Source organism: Phocoena phocoena, chromosome 17, assembly GCF_963924675.1.
Source record: "Phocoena phocoena chromosome 17, mPhoPho1.1, whole genome shotgun sequence".
Lineage (NCBI taxonomy): Eukaryota > Metazoa > Chordata > Mammalia > Artiodactyla > Phocoenidae > Phocoena > Phocoena phocoena.
Genome location: NC_089235.1, coordinates 44,023,683 through 44,047,609, shown reverse-complemented (window position 1 = coordinate 44,047,609; position 23,927 = coordinate 44,023,683). Strand labels below are relative to the sequence as shown.

Genomic DNA, 23,927 nt, shown 5'->3' with positions numbered 1-23,927 from the left:
CTAACTTATTTTTTATATATGTTTCAAACTTTAGGTGCCTTTCAATGTCTTAGCTACTTGATGCCACACTTATTCAAAAATGGGTTTAGCATTTAAATACAGAGGACTTGGTAAGACATATGAAAGTTTCACCTGCATGTTTTCTTCCATGCCAACTCTCAATTAATAAACTTCATTACATGAAGTGGGAACTATATACTATTTTGTCAAATAGTCAATACAGTCACATTTACGTACACAAAATTAAAACTTAAGCATTTATTTGAGTATTTAATTGAAAATTACTTGAGTCTAAAATGCCAAAGACACATGAAATAGACATTTAAATCCTCCACTGTAATATTTCAACACTGTAATAATGAAAATTACACTTTGAAAACTTCCTCAAACGTTACAGTAATCATCCCAAGTACTGCTATAAACTTCAAAACAAATCGGTATTTTTCACCAGTTCCAAACAGTCACAAAACTAAAACGCTCTATCAAGTCCTGAAAGTTTTTTTAAAATGTACTAGGTCACTGAAGAAGCACCAGAAATGCAATGAACTTTTTTTTAATGTAATCAAGTGGTCAAGACTAAAGACTTTATTTTTTAGAATATTCAATATTCTTTTTTTTTCTTTTTTTGGCTGTACGCAGGCCTCTCACTGTTGTGGCCTCTCCCGTTGCGGAGCACAGGCTCCGGACGCACAGGCTCAGCGGCCATGACTCATGGGTCCAGCCGCTCTGCAGCATGTGGGATCTTCCCGGACCGGGGCACGAACCCATGTCCCCTGCATTGGCAGGCGGACTCTCAACCACTGCGCCACCAGGGAAGCCGCGAGAGTATTCAATATTCTTAATACCAATGAAAAGTTTTTCTACATATATTATACTATGCCCAACACCTGACTTCCTGGGACATTTAACTTATCCATTATAGCTGTAGTCAAACTTACCAAAACTTTATCTAGACTACACTGTAACTCTTACATTTCCCTGGAAATTCATTTAACATATTAACAAGTAGTAGTGGTAAACAACTATTCCAATAACTTTTATGTCAGTATGAATGACAACCATATTGGTGACCAATAGCTTTGGTGACCATTTTCCTTGAGGATAGGGCATGCCTGTTTCATCTTTAATGCTGAGTGTCTGCAGTATGGAAAGAACTCAGTATTTACCAAATGAATGAATCCCACGAAAGTAGAATACCTTGGAAAGAACTGCCTAAAATTATACTTGCTTTGATAAAACAAGGCAAATATTCTTAACAATATAACCTGATATTCAAGTTGTGCCAATATTAAAAAAAAATCATACACCTTGGTGTATTAATTGTGGGAGTGAATAAAAAAGCACAAGTATGTATCTAACTTTCTAAAATACCTTCTGCTACTCTCTGCATGACATAAAACACTTGTTACAGATCATTATAATAATTATGTCCAAAGAATCATACTTTCCTGTGTCCACACCCCTTTGTAACATAATACTGTCAACTCCTCCATCAAGGAAGTAGAATTTCCTTCTCCATCATCTTAAAAATGGGCTTTGCATGGACATCTAGAAAAAGATGAGTTTTTCCACTCTACATGGTTTGAAAACAATCAAATTTTAACACCTTAAATTTAAATATGCCTGGAGGTGATCTAAAACTAATATCTTTAAATTGCTTTCTTTTTACTCTACAAAGACACAAATATTGGGCTTCCCTGGTGGCGCAGTGGTTGGGAGTCCGTCTGCCGATGCTGGGGACACGGGTTCGTGTCCCAGTCCGGGAAGATCCCGCATGCCGAGGAGGGACTGGGCCCGTGGGCCATGGCCACTGAGCCTGCGCGTCCAGAGCCTGTGCTCCGCAGCGGGAGAGGCCGCGACAGTGAAAGGCCAGCGTACCGGAAAAAAAAAAAAAGACACAAATATTTAAGAACTTCAAAACATCAAACTATAAAGCATGAAACAATAAAGCCAGAAGTCTATTTTTGGAGTTCTCTAATTTTCAGTACTTTACATAAAATTTAGTGCATTTTTAGTACTTATTTTTTTTTACATCTTTATTAGAGCATAATTGCTTTACAATGGTTTTCCACTTTCTGCTTTATAACAAAGTGAATCAGTTATACATATACATATGTCCCCATATCTCTTCCCTCTTGCATCTCCCTCCCTCCCACCCTCCCTATCCCACCCCTCTAGGTGGTCACAAAGCACGGAGCTGATCTCCCTGTGCTATGCGGCTGCTTCCCACTAGCTAGCTATTTTACGTTATGTAGTATATATATATGTCCATGCCACTCTCTCACTTTAGTACTTATTCTTGATTTCAACTTGACATAGCTTCCTTTAGTCCATAAAACAGAATTTAATTAGGTACATGCTATCTCTACTTAGATTATACATGTGTATTTGCTTAGCAAAAACACTTATTACTCAACATCTGAGCTTATCTATTTGTAAGTACCTACGGTGGGATGTATCACATATTTATTAAAAAAAAAAAAGATGGAAGAGCTGAGCAAAGTCTCCAATAATTAACTTTACATAACTTGATTTAAAGTAATAAAGTTTTCCTTGGCATTAAGAAATTAACATGAATTCAATAAGAAGAAAATGACTAAAAAAAAATGTATTAAACTTGCTTTATAAAACATTGTCTCTCACAAATATTCACCTCAAAGAAATCATGAATCTTTTTTTTTAAGAAATCATGAATCTTTTAAAACATCCTTAGTGCTCTTTTACATTGCTTATAATCAATGATATATGCAATCTTCAAAAATTATAATTACTATTATCTTACGGATATCAAGCTATTAACACCAAATAACTGAAGAAATCTTTTAAATAGGTACACTTTTATTTTTATATTAATTATGCTGAATAATGAATATACCTATCATATCTTATTTAAATCTCATCTTACAGGGTACTAATTCTGTAAAATTACAACTCCAAGAAAAAAAAGATTTAATTCTCCCGAAGCCAACCAAATACTAATACACAAGAAAATTCACTTTTCATACCTTAAGGTAGCAATGTGCATAGCAATAATGAAGCAGATTATCAGAAGGCTGAGTAAGGCTGCTGACCACATGCACCAAATGTTCAGCATACATCGGCACAGAATGTTCCAGATTAATTTTATCCACCAGTATCTGAATGGATGGCAAAGGCCGAAGAGACTGGAAGTTTGTAGTATTCATGAAATTACTTGAGTTCTAGAAAATAATAGTGTTCAGTTTATATTTCAGGAGAAAGTAACTGATGTGCAACGCCCTCTATACAAGCTTCAGAGTGACACATTATGCAGTGATATCAAATCATCCTAGAAATGATGCCTTTCTATGGGACTCTCTTACTGTAACCAAATAGAAACACCTTCTACCTATTTTTAGTTATATACCAGATTTCAAAGAATGCCTATTTACTGTGAAATTATCAATGCCCTTTTAGCTAAAGCTTTTTATTTTTTCAGTCAACTAGAATATTGTCACAACGTGCCTCAGTACATTGAAGGTATTTTCTTAAGCTCAATAATTCACACACAAAAAAAAATCCTAGATATTTCAGAGCCTTTATCTTCTTTCCCTTTATACACATTTAGATGACTAAACGACTAAGTGCACTACTCAAGACAATCTGAAAGATACAATAAGCAAAGTTTGCAGGACAGAAAAATTTCCGATCCACATCTTATCTACTAATATTAAACATGCTAAAGGCTCATAAAGTCCTAAGAATCTCGAGGTAGGCTTCATATTTTCAGCGTTACAGAATCTTTCCAAGCTTCCAAGTAAATGCAGATAAATTTCAACATGTCCAGGGTGTGAACCCAATTAGCAAGCCACCCCTTCCAGCCCTTGAACTTATTCCCATACCTGTAGCTCTCAATGAGGAACAGTATGACCCTCCATCCAGAGGTGTGGAAAGAACAGTTTAATTGTTTTATCTGTTTCATTATCATAATAATAGGGGAACAGTACTGGCATTTAGCAGGCATTGGCTAAAGATGGTAAAACTACATAATACTTCCCTAGTCCAAAAAGCCAATACTACCATTATTGAGAAACACTGTACCTAAAAATAAGTTCTTCCTTTTTGACTCATTAATAATTTTTAAACCATCACATATTGAGCAATTCCTTTACTAAGGGACTTTATTTTGGATTATTGAGATATAATATACAGTAAAGCACAAAATCTTAAACATAGAGTTCAACAAATTGTTATGTATGTAACCACCACACATTTCAAGCACCCTAAAAGGGTTTCCTATATCCCTTCTCAGGTAATATCAAATCCCCACCAGGGGTGGTCAATATTCTTTTGTCTGTTCTTCGATTTCATTTAAACAGAATCACACAGTACATACTCATGTCTGCCTTCTTTCATTCAACATATCTCTGAGCATTATCTACTGTTCACTCTTTGAGTTAACACTTATCATTATGGAATGACTCTTTATTTCTATCAATACCTCTTGTCTTAAGCTCTACATTTTCTGATATTAAAATAACCACTCTATCTTTCCTTTGATTAGCACTTAAATGGTGTATCTTTTTCCATCCTTTTATTTCTAGTTTGTGTTATAGTTTTCAGCTCCAGAATTTCATTTTGTTCTTTTTTTAATGGATTGAGGTCTTTTGAAATCTTCCACTTTTTTGTCTCTTTCTTGAACTTATTAACCATAGTTAAAGTACTGTCATATTTCAATTCTTCTCCACTGAAATTTTCCCCAGATGATCTCTTTACCCAGCAATACAATGAACAATTATGAGTGGCTGATAGAGAGCAAATATACAAAATGAAACTGATATATCTTAATTCTTTGCCATACTTCCATAAGTTCTTTTTATTTAAAGTTAGGACAATTTTTACTTCCATAATCATCATCATGTCACCATTAAAAGACATATAACCCCCAAAATAATAAATTAAAGATAACAGATAATACCTTATATGTATATGGCAGACTCAGAAAGCAATACATTGTATACAGACCTAAAATATTAAGCAACTAATAAGTCCTCATTAAAAAACAGTAATAATCACTGGGTTCCTAATATGTGCAAAATGGTTTACATGCATTATCTCACTGAATATTCAAAATCATTCTAGGAGCTAGGTACTTTGGGGGAACTGCTCTATGCCAGCACCCAGACAATCTTAAAATCCATGTAGCCCACAAGGCAAGGCTAAACCACACAAGACATAAGCCTTGGTGGAGCACCCTATGATATTATCAGAACAGGGGAAAATAGGCGGTCTTGTGCAGAACTGCTAAAACACCATTTCTCAGTCGACTTCTCATCTTGAGAAACACTGCTATGGGGAAATTTTCTCATCAGCATCCCTCATTCATGGGGCTTTCCATCTACTCTCTCAGAGTACAGCTGTAGGCTATGTAACTGCTTAGCTGCAGTGTGGAACTGAATCCTTGCCAACAAGGTACCCTACCATGTGCCCTGCAGGTCATTTGGCACTCTAGATTCAGGGTTGTCCTGAAAGGGACAAGGCAAGCCAACACCATTACTGATTTGCTTTTGCTGTCTATGTAAGTAATAAACTATCTGAATCTATCAGGGCTTGTTGCTTCTTTACTGGCTGACTCTGTCAGCCTACATGAAAAATATAATTTTCTTTTGTTTTTCAGAAAAGGAAAACAAGGCTTAGAGATATAAAGCAGTGTCCTAAGGTGTCATAGCTTGTACATGGTCTGACAACAAGGCAAATGCTCTTCAACATTTCTTTATAGAACCTTAGCTTGAGGTTATTTTTTTAATCTATTTATTTATTTATATAATATATATAAATTATTTTCTAAGAATTAATAATCGTAGTTACATTGCTTTAACTTCATCATGGATAACTATTATATATAGACAGATATTCTGATATTCTATTACTTAATCAACTTCCTCTTACAATATCACAGGACCAATAAATATACATGTATGAGAAAACAAGTAGTGAATGACAAAATATACCTTTTCTCCCATAATGACAGGTAGCAAATGATCCAGCAAGTTGAATTCAGCCATGAAAATTGTAAAGGTACATTTGAGGAGAGTAATACTTGTATGTCGAGTAGGAATATATTCCTCCAAAGATGCCACTTCTTCAGGATTCAGCATTGTTTCACTTTCACCCTTAATATCTAAAATGAAATAATAAAAATGCAATGAAAATTTATTTTTAAATAATTTTCTTAATGAAAAAATTCATCAGTTCTCCAAATTTTAAGGTCAAATTCTTTTTTTCAACAATGAAGCAGTTGTAAAAATGTTGCCTTAAAGAAGAATAAATTACTCTAGAAATGTATGCCTTTGCTATGTAAAAATTTGTTTTATATTTTAAAATATTTTAAAGAAATTTTTAATCTCTGTCATCAAAAGAATAACAGCTTCCTTTCATAAAAACACCACTGAGATAATGCAAATTCAAGCCATAGACTAGGAGAAAATATTTGCCATAGACAGACACATAGATAGACATAGGTATATGCATAAAGGACTTGTACACACAGCATATTAAAAATTTAAAACTACCTAAAAATCAAAAATAAACCAATAATTCAATGGAAAAATGGGCAAAAAAGCCTTGAACAAGCAAAAGATAATATATCCAAATGGTTAAAAGTTATTTCAAAAGCAAGTTAACATTGTTAGGTATCAGATAACTGCAAATAATGTCACGATGTGGTAGCACTACACATCCACTGGAAAAGCTAAAATGAAAAAGACTAAGAATACTAAAAGTTGGCAAATACGTATCAGCAAACTTTTTCTATAAAGAGCCATATAGAAAATACTTTAGGAGGGACTTCCCTGGTGGTGCAGCAGTTAAGAATCCACATGCCAATGCAGGGGACACAGGTTCGAGCCCTGGTCCGGGAAGATCCCACATGCCAAGGAGCAACTAAGCCCGTGCGCCACAACTGAGCCTACGCTCTAGAGCCCACGAGCCACAACTACTGAAGCCAGTGCTCCACAACAAGAGAAGCCACTGCAATGAGAAGCCCGCACACCGCAACAAAGAGTACCTCCTGCTCGCTGCAACTAGAGAAAGCTCACGCACAGCAACGAAGACCCAACACAGCCAAAAATAAGTAAATAAATAAAATTTAAAAAAAAAAAAGAAAGAAAAGAAAATACCTTAGGGGACTTCCCTGGTGACACAGTGGTTAAGAATCCACCTGCCAATGCAGGGGACACGAGTTCAAGCCCTGATCCAGGAAGATCCCACATGCCGTGGAGCAACTAAGCCCATGGGCCACAACTACTGAACCTGCACTCTAGAGCCCGCGAGCCACGACTACTGAAGCCCGCGCGCCTAGAGCCTATGCTCTGCAAGAAAAGCCAGTGCAATGAGAAGCCCATGCACCACAACGAAGAGTAGCTCCTGCTCACCACAACGAAGAGTAGCCCCCGCTCGCCACAACTAGAGAAAGCCCACGCACAGCAACGAAGACCCAATACACCCAATACAGCCAAAAAATAATTAATTAATTTTAAAAAAATACTTTAGGCTTTGTGGGTCATACAGCTTGCCCCAATTACTCAATTCTGCAACTGTAGTACAAAAGCAGTCACAGACAACACATAACTAAATGAGCAAGACTATGTTCCAATAAAACTTTACCTGTGAAAACTGAAAATTAATTTTCATATAGTTTTCATGCGTCACAAAATATCAATCTTTTTTGTATTTTTTCCAACTATTTAACATGCAAAACCCATTATCAACTCTTAAGCTGTACAAAAGGAGGCAATAAGTCATAATTTGCTAACCCCCTGATCAAGGGCAACTAAAACTCTCCTACACTGCTGGTAGGAGTGTAAAGTGATTCAACCAAATTGAGAACAGTCTGGAGATATTTACTAAAGGTGAACATACATGATCGTTTTACCTAAGTGATTCCACCCTTAAATTCCCAACAGAAATTAGTATATATGTTAATCAAAAGGTATGTACTAGAATGTTGGTAGCATCACTACCATAATAACCAAAAACTAGAAACTAACCAAATACTCATCAACAGTAAAATGGATAAATAAGTTATGGTATATTCACAAAATGGGATACTAAAAAGAAATGAGAATGAATCCCACAAACATAATGTAAGCTAAAGCCACAGGCAAAAGAGTATATACTGTGTGATTACATTTACATGAATTCTAAAATATGTCAAACTAAATCTAGGATGTTAGAAATAAGGAGGGTGGCTACCCTCGGGGTTCAGAGTAATAACCAAAAGAGGGTAAGAAGGAGAATACTGGAGTTGTGGTAAGGTTCCATTTCCTGAACAGTTAGCCACATAGATGTGGTTAAGTTTACAAAATTCACAAAACCATACCCTTAGTTTTGTGTGCTTTCCAGTATGTATCTTATACTTCAATAATGAAGTAAAAAAAAAAAAGGGAGGGGGGGAACTGCTAACTACTCAGAGAACTGCCTGTACAAAGTCAGTTAGCAGCAGTTACTTTATAGAGATCATAAATATTTCTGAAATGATAAACTGCTTCAAGTAAAAATTCATTTTATACAAACGTGTGTGTGTGTGTGTGTGTGTGTGTGTGTGGCGTAATTCCACTGTGGAAGAGATTGCTAATTGCAATCTTTTCTTCTTCCTTTTAGCAATAAAACTCTCTGAATTTTAAGTGAGGTATATGGACTCCGTCTAGAGAATACATTTTCCAGCCTCCCTGGCTGCTGGGTGCAGGGACATGTTACTAAGTTTGGGTCAATAAGATGACAGAGCCATGTCATTAAGTGAAACTACATGTCTACCGTTTTCTCTTGTTCCCCCTTCCTGTTGATTAAAATTAGACACTGTAATGGTGAGCCAACACCGACCATGTAGATGAAGTATACCTCAGAGGATGGTGGAAAAACAAGATAAAAGGAATTCTGGGTCTAAGACCACATCATGAAAGAGAGTCACCCTAGTCCCCTGGAGTACCTACCAGCTTGGGTTTTAACATGAGAAAAATTAATTATATACTATTTTTTGTATGAACATTAGTTCTCATTTCTCTGGGATAAATGCCCAGGAATGCAGTTGCTGGGCTATATGGCAGCTGCATGTTAAGTTTTATAAAGAACTGCCAAAACGTTTTTAGGAGTGGCTGTACCATTTTATATTCCCACCAGCAATGAATCAGTGATCCAGTTTCTTCACATCCTCCCCTACATTTGGTGCTGTCACAGTTTTCTGTTCTAGCCCTTCTGTACATACTATCCTAGCACTTATCAGAGTATCTGGCAATGGAGCAGGCATTCAAGCAAGGTGCAAGAAATGAATGCATGAACATATCAAGCACTTACAGCATTATGTTACGTGATTTTACATGCATTAGTCTTTGGAAGTAGGTCCTATAAGTGTATCATTTAGGACAACAGCAAATTTGCTGTGACAAGAGAAAATAACTGAAGTGTCAACAAAAACAATGCTTATTTCTCTTTCACTCAACAATCTGAGTCTAGAGGATCCATGGTGCCACCACACTACTGAAGACTTAGGCTCTCTCTATCTTATTGTTCTGCCATCCTCAGCATGCAGTTTTCATCTCAGAGTTGAAGCTAGCAGGTCCAGCCCTGCCATTATAATTGCTTTCCAGCAAGAAGGAAGGGAAACAGTAAAAAAGGAAGGCACACTCTTTTCCTTTTAAAGTACTGTCGCAAAAATTCACATGAAGTTTTGCTCCCATCCGGTAGCCAGAACCTAGTCATATGACTGCATTTGGGAAGTGAAGTCTATTTCTATCAAGAAAATTTCTATCATAGAAATTTCTATTACTATAAGAGGAGAATGGATACTGGGGAGACAATTTAACCAACTCTATCGCAATAATTAAACTCATAGAGACAGAGAAATGGAAAAATCAGTGATGTTGATTACTTCCTAAAGTCAGTAAGAAGTGGGGGTCAAACTCAGCCTGATGCCACAGGCTGAGGTCTTTATTATTCTATACTTCCTCATTATACTCTTAAGTCCTGCTCTAGAGTGCTTCATTGCATGAAAAGGAAATTTGTATTTTATGAAACTGTGATAACCTATCTTTATACCATGCAGAAAATATCAGTCACACAAAATTTTTTTACCAGTAGGACCTAAGTTTTCTTGAATTTTAAATTCATATGCTTAAAACCCATCTTCTTCATGTCTCCTCCTTAGAATACACTAAAGTGGAAAAATGGTCATATTTCAGGAGTATACAAGGGGAAGAGTATCAAAAGGTGACAACAAAATACTGACAGGCTTCCAGGAAGATGGTGGAGGAGTAGGACACGGAGATCGCCTTCCTCCCCACAGATAAAGCAGAAATACATCTACACGTGGAGCAACTCCTGCAGAGCACCTACTGAACACTGGCAGAAGACGTCAGACCTCCCTAAAGGCAAGAAACCCCCCACGTACCTGGGTAGGGTAAAAGAAAAAAAGAATAAACAGAAAGAATACGGACGGAACCTGCACCAGTGGGAGGGAACTGTGAAGGAGGAAAGGTTTCCACACACTAGGAAGCCCCTTCGCGGGCTGAGACTGCAGGTGGCTGAGGGGGAAAGCTTTGGAGCCGCAGAGGAGAGCACAGCAACAGGGGTGCGGGGGGCAAAGCATAGAGATTCCCGCACAGAGGATCGGTGCCGACCGGCACTCACCAGCCCAAGAGGCTTGTCTGCTCACCCGCCGGGGCGGGCGGGGCTGGGAACTGAGGCTCCAGCTTTGGTCGGAGCGCCAGGAGAGGACTGGCGTTGGCAGCGTGAACACAGCCTGAAGTGGGTAGTGCGCCATGGCTGGCCAGGAGGGAGTCCGGGAAAAAGTCTGAACCTGCCGAAGAGGCAAAACACTTTTTCGTACCTCTTTGTTTCCTGGTGCACGAGGAGAGGGTTAGATTAAAAGTGCTCCTTAAAGGAGCTCCAGAAACGGGTGCAAGCCGCGGCTAACAGCGCGGATCCCAGAGACGGGCATGAGACGCTAAGGCTGCTGCTGCCACCACCAAGAAGCCTGTGTGCGAGCACAGGTCACTATCCACACACCCCTTCCGGGGAGCCTATGAAGCCCGCCACTCCCAGGGTCCCGTGATCCAGGGACAACTCCCCCGGGAGAACGCACGGCGCGCCTCAGGCTGGTGCAATGTCATGCCGGCCTCTACCACCGCAGGCCCACCCCGCACTCCTCCCTCCGCCCGGCCTGAGTGAGCCAGAGCCCCCGAATCAGTTGCTCCATTAACCCCGTCCTATCTGTGTGAAAAACAGACACCCTTCGGCGACGTACACACAGAGGCAGGGCCAAATCCAAAGCTGAGCCCCTGGGAGCTGTGAGAACAAGGAAGAGAAAAGGAAATATCCCCCAACAGCCTCAGAAGCAGCAGATTAAAGCTCCACAATCAACTTCATGTACCTGCATCTGTGGGATACCTGAATAGACACGAATCATCCCAAATTGAGGAGGTGGACTTTGAGAGCAAGATTTATGATTTTTTCCCCTTCTCCTCTTTTGTGAGTGTGTATGAGTATGCTTCTGTGTGAGATTTTGTCTGTATAGCTTTGCTTCCACCATTTGTCCAAGGGTTCTATCCATCTGATTTCTTTTTCTTTCCTTTTTTAATTTTTTTCTTAATAATTACTTTTTATTTTAATAACTTTATTTTATCTTACTTTATTTTCGATCTTTCTTTCCTTCCTTCCCTCCTTTAGACAACGAATCATCCCAAATTGAGGAGGTGGACTTTGAGAGCAAGATTTATGATTCTTTCCCCTTTACCTCTTTTTCTGAGTTTGTATGTGTATGCTTCTGTGAGATTTTGTGTGTATAGCTTTGCTTCCACCATTGTCCTATGGTTCTATCCGTCTGTTTTTTCTTTTCTCTTAATAATTATTTTTTTATTTTAATAACTTTATTATATTTTATCTTATTTTACTTTATGTTCTTTCTTTTTTTGCTTCCTTCCTTCCTGCGTCCCTCCCTCCCTCCATCCCTTCCTTCCTTCTTTCTTTCTTTCTTTCTTTCCTTCTTGCTTGCTTCCTTTCTACTTCTATTAATTCTTTCTTTCTACTTTTTCTCCCTTTTCTTCTGAGCCGTGTGGATGAAAGGTTCTTGGTGCTGCAGCCAGGAGTCAGTGCTGTGTCTCTGAGGTGGGAGAGCCAACTTCACGACACTGGTCCACAAGAGACCTCCCACCTCCACATAATATTCAAACGGTGAAAATCTCCCAGAGATTTCCATCTCAACACCAGCACCAAGCTTCACTCAACAACCAGCAAGCTACAGTGCTGGACACCCTATGCCAAACAACTAGCAAGACAGGAACACAATCCCACCCATTAGCAAAGACGCTGCCTAAAATCATAATAAGGCCACAGACACCCCAAAACACACCACCAGACGTGGACCTGCCTATCAGAAATACAAAATCCAGCCTCATCCACCAGAACACAGGCACTAGTCCCCTCCATCAGGAAGCCTACAGAGCCCACTGAACCAACCTTAGCGACTGGGGAGAGAAACCAAATACAACGGGAACTACGAACCTGCGGCCTGCAAAAAGGAGACCCCAAACACAGTAAGATAAGCAAAATGAGAAGACAGAAAAACACACAGCAGATGAATGTGCAAGATAAAAACCCACCAGACCTAACAAATGAAGAGGAAATAGGCAGTCTACCTGAAAAAGAATTCAGAATAATGATACTAAAGATGATCCAAAATCTTGGAAACAGAATAGACAAAATTCAAGAAACATTTAACAAGGACTTAAAAGAACTAAAGAGGAAACAAATAATGATGAACAAAACAATAAATGAAATGCAAAATACTGCAGATGGGATCAAGAGCAGAATAACAGAGGCAGAAGAACGGATAGGTGACCTGGAAGATAAAATAGTGGAAAAAACTGCAGAGCAGAATAAAGAAAAAAGAATGAAAAGAACTGAGGACAGTCTCAGAGACCTCTGGGACAACATGAAACGCACCAACATTCGAATTATAGGGGTTCCATAAGAAGAAGAGAAAAAGAAAGGTACTGAGAAAATATTTGAAGAGATTATAGTTGAAAACTTCCCTAATATGGGAAAGGAAATAGTTAATCAAGTCCAGGAAGCACAGAGAGTCCCATACAGGATAAATCCAAGGAGAAATACACCAAGGCACATATTAATCAAACTGTCAAAAATTAAATACAAAGAAAACATATTAAAAGCATCAAGGGAAAAACAACAAATACACACAAGGGAATCTCCATAAGGTTAACAGCTGATCTTTCAGCAGAAACTCTGCAAGCCCGAAGGGTCTGGCAGGACATATTTAAAGTGACGAAGGAGAAAAACCTGCAACCAAGATTACTCTGACCAGCAAGGATCTCATTCAGATTTGACAGAGAAATTAAAACATTTACAGAAAAGCGAAAGCTGAGAGAGTTCAGCACCACCAAACCAGTTCTACAACAACTGCTAAAGGAACTTCTCTAGGCAAGAAACACAAGAGAAGGAAAAGAACTACAATAACGAACCCAAAACAATCAAGAAAATGGGAATAGGAACATACATATCGATAACTACCTTAAATGTAAATGGAATAAATGCTTCCACCAGAAGACACAGATTGGCTGAATGGATGCAAAAACAAGACCCATATATTTGCTGTCTACAAGAGACCCACTTCAGACCTAGAGACACATACAGACTGAAAGTAAGGGGATGGAAAAAGATATTTCATGCAAAGGGAAACCAAAAGAAAGCTGGAGTAGCAATTTTCATATCAGACAAAATAGATTAAAAATAAAGACTATTAGAAGAGACAAAGAAGGACACTACATAATGATCAAGGGATCCATCCAAGAAGAAGATATAACAATTGTAAATATTTATGCACCCAACATAGGAGCACCTCAATACATATGGCAAATACTAACAGCCATAAAAGGGGAATTCGACAGCAACACATTCATAGTAGGGGACTTTAACGCCCCACTTTCACCAATGGACACATCATCAAAAATGAAAATAAATAAGGAAACACAAGCTTTAAATGATACATTAAACAAGATGGACTTAATTGATATTTATAGGACATTCCATCCAAAATCAACAGAATACATATTTTTCTCAAGTGCTCATGGAACATTCTCCAGGATAGATCATATCTTGGGTCACAAATCAAGCCTTGGTAAACTTAAGAAAACTGAAATTGTATCAAGTATCTTTTCTGACCACAACGCTATGAGACTAGATATCAATTACTGGAAAACATCTGTACAAAATACAAACACATGGAGGCTAAACAATACACTACATAATAACGAAGTGATCACTGAAGAAATCAAAGAGGAAATCAAAAAATACCTAAAACAAATGACAATGCAGACACGATGACCCAAAACCTATGGGATGCAGCAAAACTAGTTCTAAGAGGGAAGTTTATAGCAATAAAATCCTACCTTAAGAAACAGGAAACATCTCGAATAAACAACCTAACCTTGCACCTAAATCAATTAGAGAAAGAAGAACAAAAAAACCCCAAAGTTAGCAGAAGGAAAGAAATCATAAATATCAGATCAAAAATAAATGAAGGAAACAATAGCAAAGATCAATAAAACTAAAAGCTGGTTCTTTGAGAAGATAAACAAAATTGATAAACCATTAGCCAGACTCATTAAGAAAAAAAGGGAGAAGACTCAAATCAACAGAATTAGAAATGAAAAAGGAGAAGTAACAACTGACACTGCAGAAATACAAAAGATCATGAGAGATTACTACAAGCAACTCTATACCAATAAAATGGACAACCTGGAAGAAATGGACAAATTCTTAGAAATGCACAACCTGCCAAGACTGAATCAGGAAGAAATAGAAAATATGAAAAGACCAATCACAAGCACTGAAATTGAAACTGTGATTAAAACTCTTCCAACAAACAAAAGCCCAGGACCAGATGGCTTCACAGGCAAATTCTATCAAACATTTAGACAAGAGCTAACACCTATCCTTCTCAAACCCTTCCAAAATATAGCAGAGGGAGGAACACTCCCAAACTCATTCTACGAGGCCACCATCACCCTGATACCAAAACCAGACAAGGATGTCACAAAGAAAGAAAACTACAGGCCAATATCACTGATGAACATAGATGCAAAAATCCTCAACAAAATACTAGCAAACAGAATCCAACAGCACATTAAACAGATCATACACCATGATCAAGTGGGGTTTATTCCAGGAATGAAAGGATGCTTCAATATATGCAAATCAATCAACGTGATACCCCATATTAACACACTGAAGGGGAAAAACCATATGATCATCTCAATCGATGCAGAGAAAGCTTTCGACAAAATTCAACACCCATTTATGATAAAAACCCTGCAGAAAGTAGGCAAACAGGGAACTTTCCTCAACATAATAAAGGCCATATATGACAAACCTACAGCCAACAGCATCCTCAATGGTGAAAAACTGAAAGCATTTCCACTAAGATCAGGAGCAAGACAAGGTTGCCCACTCTCACCACTACTATTCAACATAGTTTTGGAAGTCCCAGCCACGGCAATCAGGAGAGAGAAAGAAGTGAAAGGAATCCAAATTGGAAAAGAAGAACTAAAACTGTCACTGTTTGCAGGTGACATGATACTATACGTAGAGAATCCTAAATATGCTACCAGAAAACTACTAGAGCTAATCAATGAATTTGGTAAAGTAGCAGGATACAAAATTAATGCACAGAAATCTCTGGCACTCCTATACACTAATGATGAAAAATCTGATATCAAGAAAATTCTCCCATTTACCATTGCAACAAAAAGAATAAAATATCTAGGAATAAACCTACCTAAGGAGACAAAAGACCTGTATGCAAAAAATTATAAGACACTGATGAAAGAAATTAAAGATGATACAAATAGATGGAGAGATATACCATGTTCTTGGATTGGAAGAATCAACATTGTGAAAATGACTCTACCATCCAAAGCAATCTACAGATTCAATACAATCACTATCAAACTACCACTGGCATTTTTCACAGAACTAGAACAAAAAACTTCACAATTTGTATGGAAACACAATAGACCCCAAATAGCCAAAGCAATCTTGAGAACAAAAAACGGAGCTGGAGGAATCAGGCTCCCTGACTTCAGACTACACTACAAAGCTACAGTAATCAAAACAGTATGGTACTGGCACAAAAACAGAAAGATAGATCAGTGGAACAGGGTAGAAAGCCCGGAGATTAAACCTACGCACATATGGTCACCTTATCTTTGATAAAGGAGGCAGGAATGTACAGTGGAGAAAGCACAGCCTCTTCAATAAGTGGTGCTGGGAAAACTGGACAGGTACATGTAAAAGTATGAGATTAGATCACTCCCTAACACCATACACAAAAATAAGCTCAAAATGGATTAAAGACCTAAATGTAAGGCCAGACACTATCAAACTCTTAGAGGAAAACATAGGAAGAACACTCTATGACATAAATCACAGCAAGATCCTTTTTGACACACCTCCTAGAGAAATGGAAATAAAAACAAAAATAAACAAATGGGACCTAATGAAACTTAAAAGCTTTTGCACAGTAAAGGCAACCATAAACAAGACGAAAAGACAACCCTCAGAATGGGAGAAAATATTTGCAAATGAAGCAACTGACAAAGGATTAATCTCCAAAATTTATAAACAGCTCATGCAGCTTAATTACAAAAAAACAAACAACCCTATCCAAAAATGGGCAGAAGACCTAAACAGACATTTCTCCAAAGAAGATATACAGACTGCCAACAAACACATGAAAGAATGCTCAACATTACTAATCATTAGAGAAATGCAAATCAAAACTACAATGAGATATCATCTCACACCAGTCAGAACGGCCATCATCAAAACATCTAGAAACAATAAATGCTGGAGAGGGTGTGGAGAAAAGCAAACACTCTTGCACTGTTGGTTGGAATGTAAATTTATACAGCCACTGTGGAGAACAGTATGGAGGTTCCTTAAAAAACTACAAATAGAACTACCATATGACCCAGCAATCTCACTGCTGGGCATATACCCTGAGAAAACCATAATTCAAAAACAGTCATGTACCAAAATGTTCATTGTAGCTCTATTTTCAATAGCCCAGAGATGGAAACAACCTAAGTGTCCATCATCGGATGAATGGATAAAGAAGATGTGGCACATATATACAATGGAATATTACTCAGCCATAAAAAGAAACGAAATTGAGCTATTTGTAATGAGGTGGATAGACCCAGAATCTGTCATGCAAAGTGAAATAAGTCAGAAGGAGAGAGACAAATACCATATGCTAACACATATATATGGAATTTAAGGAAAAACAAAAAACTGTCATGAAGAAACTAGGGGTAAGACAGGAATAAAGACTGTGTCCTACTAGACCTACTAGAGAATGGACTTGAGGACATGGGGAGGGGGAAGGGTAAGGTGTGACAAAGCGAGAGAGAGGCATGGACATATATACACTACCAAACATAAGGTAGATAGCTAGTGGGAAGCAGTCGCATAGCACAGGGAGATCAGCTCAGTGCTTTGTGACCACCTGGAGGGGTGGGATAGGGAGGGTGGGAGGGAGGGAAACACGAAAGGGAAGAGATATGGGAACATATGTATATGTATAACTGATTCACTTTGTTATAAAGCAGAAACTAACACACCATTGTAAAGCAATTATACTCCAATAAAGATGTTAAAAAAATAAAATAAAATAAAATAAAATACTGACAAATGCTGGCCAAAAAAGCACATACTTATGCAAATAGTTGTGGAATACCAACCTCTCCTGTAACTTCCACATGTAAGTTTACTCTTTAAATTAACAAGTAAATATATGAAAATCAGGCAAAATATACTAAAAACGTTAAGTTAGCAAAATACAACAAATTGGATTATACAGTCATTCAGATCAACTGGCAAGAGATTCAAAATTAAGCCAAAAACAAACCTGGTTTTAGTCTACTATATGGTTCGTATTCATGTTCCAAGGCACAAACAATCATTTTTAAAATTCTATGTACTGCACTGCTATCCAAGCGAAAATCAAGAGGACCTATAACAAGGCTTTTGGTAGACTTTTCCTGAAGTGTTCCCAAATCTTCAATTTTCCCCGAAGAAAAGTCTTGTTGATTTGCAGAACCTACAAGAAGCCAAAATTATATTAACAGGTAAGCATCAATCAGATATACCAAATATATATTTTAATATTTCTCTTATCTTTTTAGCTTAGAGCTTAATGCCTTAAAACCAATTCTACATCAACTGGATACACAGAACCCTGCTGATCTATATTTTTCTTTATGTAGGTGAGAAGGTATTATCAACAAAAACCGTTGATTTGAAAAACAATTATTCCTGTTATCTATTTAATGTTATAAGATGTGCTATAAAATTGAAATCGTCATTCTTAAATATTATTCTCTAAAACCTAATTGGCCTATACCTAATAATTCTATACACAATACTATTAGGTTGACTGGGAAAGGAGACTCTCAAAGAAGTTGCATTTTACTATTTTATCTTAGAAGTTACACAGAAAAATTGATTGCTTAAAGCTACATGTTCAAAGGTGCCTCGAGAGTTTTCTAATGACCATGGAAGTAAACAATAGGTATTACTCGATTTGAACTTTTTCCAGAATAAAACCATTATAGCCATGCTCCACAGGGTGGAATCCAATTTCCCCAATCCCTTATCTGACCACATGTCGACGAGGAACGAAAGATGTCTTCTAAAGAAAATCTTAGCACTACCTACAGGTATTTCTCCTTATCTAACCTGTCCACACCTTTGAGATTTGATTTTAATATATAAATTCACCATTTTAAGTGATAACATACAGTAAATTTTACTTCTTAAGTCTTACGTTTATTCAAAAAAAAATAGGGAAGTAAACCTTTCCAGCATTTACTACCTTTAGAATCTAGGAAGGCCCAGTTAATCAAAACTTCTGTATCTACACCTTTTAGTAACTTTTTCAAAAATACATTTCCTTCATTTCAAACAAAGGAGTCCAGTTCAATCTCTAGTCACAGTAGCAGAGACGAAAAAAATAATTAAATTTATTATTCATATATTCTTTCTTAAAAAAAACTTTTTTAAAATTTATTTATTTATTTTTGGCTGCGTTGGGTCTTCTGTGCTGCGCGCAGGCTTTCTCTAGTTGCAGTGAGCGGGGGCTACTCCTCGTTGCAGTGCGCGGGCTTCTCATTGCGGTTGATTCTCTTGTTGTGGAATATGGGTTCTAGGCGCGCAGGCTTCAGTAGTCCTGGCACGCAGGTTCAGCAGTTGTGGCTCGCGGGCTCTAGAGCACAGGCTCAGTTGTGGCGCATGGGCTTAGTTGCTCTGTGGCACGTGGGATCTTCCCAGACCAGGGCTCGAACCTGTGTCCCCTGCATTGGCAGGCAGATTCTTAACCACTGTGCCACCAGGGAAGTCCTCATATATTCTTAACAAGATGACTACACACAGACTTAAATGTCACAAATAAAACATACAAAGTTAATCTTAAACATATTTTATGATATACATAAATAAGAGTCACATTATAAATTAGGTATAAATAACATACCATTAACATAAAAAAATTCTACTTTCCATAGCTAAACCAGACATTTCTAGAGTTACCTGTTAGGATGAGGTAGCTTGAAGATAACCAGAAGGACTCTGGTTGCAAATCAAAATATTCAAAAACAAGGAAAATATCCTTCTTTGAGTCTTACAGAGGCTATTAGGCTTCTTTAAAAAACGTCAATTTACAAGAAGACCCTTCATTTGGACATCAGATTGTCTCTAAAACAGTAGAAGTCTAGAGGCTTCTATTCTTTTTTTCAGATAATGCAACTTGATTATAATGCCAGTAGCTTATCTAAAATGTAAAACTGACTGGCTTTTAGCTACATCTTTTCAGCAAGGTATTTACTTGTGCTCACCCTCAATAAGTTTAGTCACTCCAGACCCCTGAATGTTTGGCTATTCTTATTAAGAGTCAAGACAATATCAAGTTAGCCTAATTAAAATGAAGGACTTGCCAGTCTCTCTAGGACAGCCAGAGGCAAAAGAACCTGTACTGCCTACATCTGCCCATACCTTTATACCTATTAATAGAAAATTATTCTTCTCCCTATGTGAAGAGGAATCTGCAAGCTACAAAAACAACTCCACCAACCATCTGTGCCAGTGCACAAGGAACTCTACTTTCATTCGTGAGAACTATATATCCCTACATGTCTTTTTTTACTAGAAATTCACCTACTTTCTTTCCCCAATGGTTCTCATTAAAGTTTGCTTGTATTTAACTTATACCTTATGAGTCTGAGTCTCTGTATAAAACCCATCCTTTAAAGAAAAAAAGTAGCTCTAACCCAGGAACTAGAAAATTAATCCTTAAATAGAATAATTTAGGAAACATAAATGCTTCTACTCCAACATTCCCCTAAATTAACACCAACACTCTCCCAAGACATCCGGATTCAAAAGGGTAATGAACCATGATGCCTCTCTCTCATCCTTTTCCTCAATCCAATAACTAAATAGTTTCAATTTTATCTCTATGTCTCTAAAATATTCCTGTTGTTTTCAGCTACCTACTTTAGGTCCATAAAAACATTTGCAATAACTTCTTAAATAAAAAAGACTAAAAGTTACAACAATAATATTTAAAGTTATATTAATAAGAAATAATTTAGTTTCTAAAACAGTGAGTGCTTTCAAGTAGAAAAGAAAAATGAATTATCAGAATGCTTATTAATATCAAGCAGCAGCACAAGAAACTTACTAACCGAATTTTTCTTTATATGTCATTTTATAATGTGAGTAAAGTACTACGACCTCATTTATCACAGCAAAAATAAGTAATACAAGCTCTTTTTCTTACTGCATTTACTAGTTTTTTACATTAAGTAAATACTATCATGAACTTACTTAAAGCACACCAATCAAATCTGCTTTCAAAATTTCAGAATCCACTACAAACTTTGTAAAATTATTAGTTTAATATGCATTTAGATAACTAAGATAAAATTTAGGGCACTTTTTGATAACTTGGACTACAGAAACAAATAAATGTCATCACAACAAACCAAGAATTTTAGATAAAATATTTCTTGGAAGAATTCAAAATTAACCTCTTTTAAGAATTCAAAATACTTTTCTTAGGTTTATAAATACTGAAAATTCCACAAATTTCTTGTTTCAGGTAATCCAAGAAAGAAGAAAATCTGAACACGGTAGTTATCAATGCAAGCTGTAGAGTTTAAACTAGCTGGGTTCAAATTCCACATAATAGGTGTGTGATCTTGGCCAAGTTACAAAACCTGTATAGGACTGGCTGTTTCGTCATATGGAAAATGAGGATATTGTTATCGACTTATAGGGTTATTATGAAGATTAAGTTAGCTACTACATGTAAAACACTCAGAAGAGTGCCTTACATTTAAAACCATTCAATAAATATTAGCCATTATCACCATTACTATATTATCAGTGAATATAGATTCACAATGAGAAACACACATATAAAAGCAGCTACCAAAAAGCAGGCAAAGAACAAGCAAACACATTACTGGGTGAATGAATGAACACATTTTTAATGAACATGTGACATTCACAAGTTAAATTAACAGTGGAATCTTATTATTTACTCAAAAAAATTATCTGCTTGCACAGCTGAGAAAGTATCTGTGTAAGCAGTAAACCAAAAGCAAGAAAATGATTACCACAAGCCTAAGAAGAGCAGTTTCTTCCAGTGAGGGAGGGAGAAGACTGTGATGGAAAAGGAACACACAGGAGACCAGCAATGTTGACATTGTCCTATCTCTTGGCTTGTGTGGGGAAAACACAGGTGTTTCTATTTCTTTGCTATTCTGTATGTAAATGTATAGAACTTTTCTGTTTGTATGTTATCTAACATTTTGTTTAAAAAAAGTTAAAGACTAAGATATCTATACAAAAATGCACAATATTCACAAGAATGGAATATGTGAAAAATTCAAAAAGTAGAAAACTACCAGCTTCTAAGGCAGAAAACATATAAGCACCCTAGCAAATATAAATCATGTTTCAATCTTTTAAAAACTTCAGAAACAAATATATACAAATAAAATTTTCAGTGAGAGGTTTCCTTTACTCGATAGGCAGACTACTTCATACTCCACCTCACAAAATATCAAATTCACAGCCCATGTGTAAGACATCGTACTAAACAAGAGGAAACCTACCAGCTTACATTTGGCAACTACAACACAATAAAAATTTGCAAAGTTCTTAGAACACAGACTTCTAAATTGTACTTTCATATACAGGTATCCCTTGCTTTTCAAAAGTTAGCTTTAGGCCATTTCACTTTTACAAAAGATCTACTTCCCTAACCAAAATAAATGTGAAGAGAATATTCACTTTTACAACAAAAAGGTGAAAACAGCATTCACCACTTGTTTTGCAGTGAAGCATTACAGAGGCAGCGCACACCCCTAGCGTCTAGAGTAGCACCAGCAAACTCCTTCCACAGGAACTATACTCAGAATCTCAATATCAAGCCACCACAGCTTTGAACTGTGTCTTTGAGCATACGCGCTTTGCTCAATTTATTTTGTGCATCAGTTAACAAGATCTGTCCTAAGGTAACTGCTTCTTCACTTTACACCATTTCAGATTACCAAAGGTTTCATACGAATGCTGTAGTGGAGGAAACCCAATACATACAATTGACTCCTGAGCATCTCTACCAATGTCCACGGGTACCTCACAACACATCTTTTGTGAGTTGAGGGGGAAGATGGCGGAAGAGTAAGACGCGGAGATCACCTTCCTCCCCACAGATACATCAGAAATACATCTACACATGGAACAACTCCTACAGAACACCCACTGAACGCTGGCAGAAGACCTCAGACCTCCCAAAAGGCAAGAAAATCCCCACGTACCTGGGTAGGGCAAAAGAAAAAACAGAGACAAAAGAATAGGGATGGGACCTGCACCGGTGGGAGGGAGCTGTGAAGGAGGCAAGGTTTCCACACACTAGAAACCCCTTCGTGAGCGGAGACTGAGGGTGGCGGAGGGGGAAGCTTCGGAGCCACGGAGGAGAGAGCAGCCACAGGGATGTGGAGGGCAAAGACGAGAGATGCCCGCACAGAGGATCGGTGCCAACCAGCACTCACCAGCCCGAGAGGCTTCTCTGCTCACCCGCCACGGCAGGCAGGACTGGGAGCTGAGGCTCGGGCTTCGGTCGGAACGCAGGGAGAGGACTGGGGCTGGTGGCATGAACGCTGCCTGAAGGGGATAGTGCACCACGGCTAGCCGGGAGGGAGTCCGAGGAAAAGTCTGCACCTGCCAGAGAGTCAAAACACTTTTTCTTCCCTCTTTGTTTCTTGGTGCGCAAGGAGAAGGGATTAAAAGTGCTGCTTAAAGGAGACCGGAGCGAGCCACGGATAACAGCGCAGACTCCAGAGATGGGTATGAGACGCTAAGGCTGCTGCTGCCGCCACCAAGAAGCCTGTGTGCAAGCACAGGGCATTATCCACACCTCCCCTCCCGGGAGCCTGTGCAGCCGGCCACGGCCAGGGTCCCAGGATCCAGGGACAACTTCCCCAGGAGAACGCACAGCGTGCCTCAGGCTGGTGCAATGTCACGCCGGCCTTTGCCGCTGCAGGCTTCACCCTGCACTCCGTGCCCCTCCCTCCCCGCAGTCTGAGTGAGCCAGAGCCCCCGAAACAGCGGCTCCTTTAACCCAGTCCTGTCTGAGTGAAGAACAGACGCCCTCCGGCAACCTACACGCAGAGGCGGGGCCAAATCCAAAGCTGAACCCCGGGAACTGTGCAAACAAACAAGAGAAAGGGCAATCTCTCCCAGCAGCCTCAGGAGCAGCAGATTAAATCTCCACAATCAATTTGATGTACCCTGAAATTCTGGAATACCTGAATAGACACGAATCATCCCAA

The 23,927-nt window shown here is 38.1% G+C and overlaps 1 protein-coding gene across 3 annotated transcripts in view; it reads right to left on the bottom strand.

The window, feature by feature from the left end:
* Positions 1-23,927, bottom strand: part of VPS13B (vacuolar protein sorting 13 homolog B) — an 818,081-nt gene that overhangs the window by 700,827 nt on the left and 93,327 nt on the right. For all 3 annotated transcript variants that reach the window (XM_065895774.1, XM_065895773.1, XM_065895775.1), the window contains exons 12-14: positions 17,939-18,130; positions 5,970-6,139; positions 3,006-3,200 (exon numbers count right to left, since the gene is read on the bottom strand). In XM_065895774.1, the coding sequence (XP_065751846.1) occupies positions 3,006-3,200; positions 5,970-6,139; positions 17,939-18,130 (557 nt within the window). The remainder of the gene's footprint in view (positions 1-3,005; positions 3,201-5,969; positions 6,140-17,938; positions 18,131-23,927) is intronic.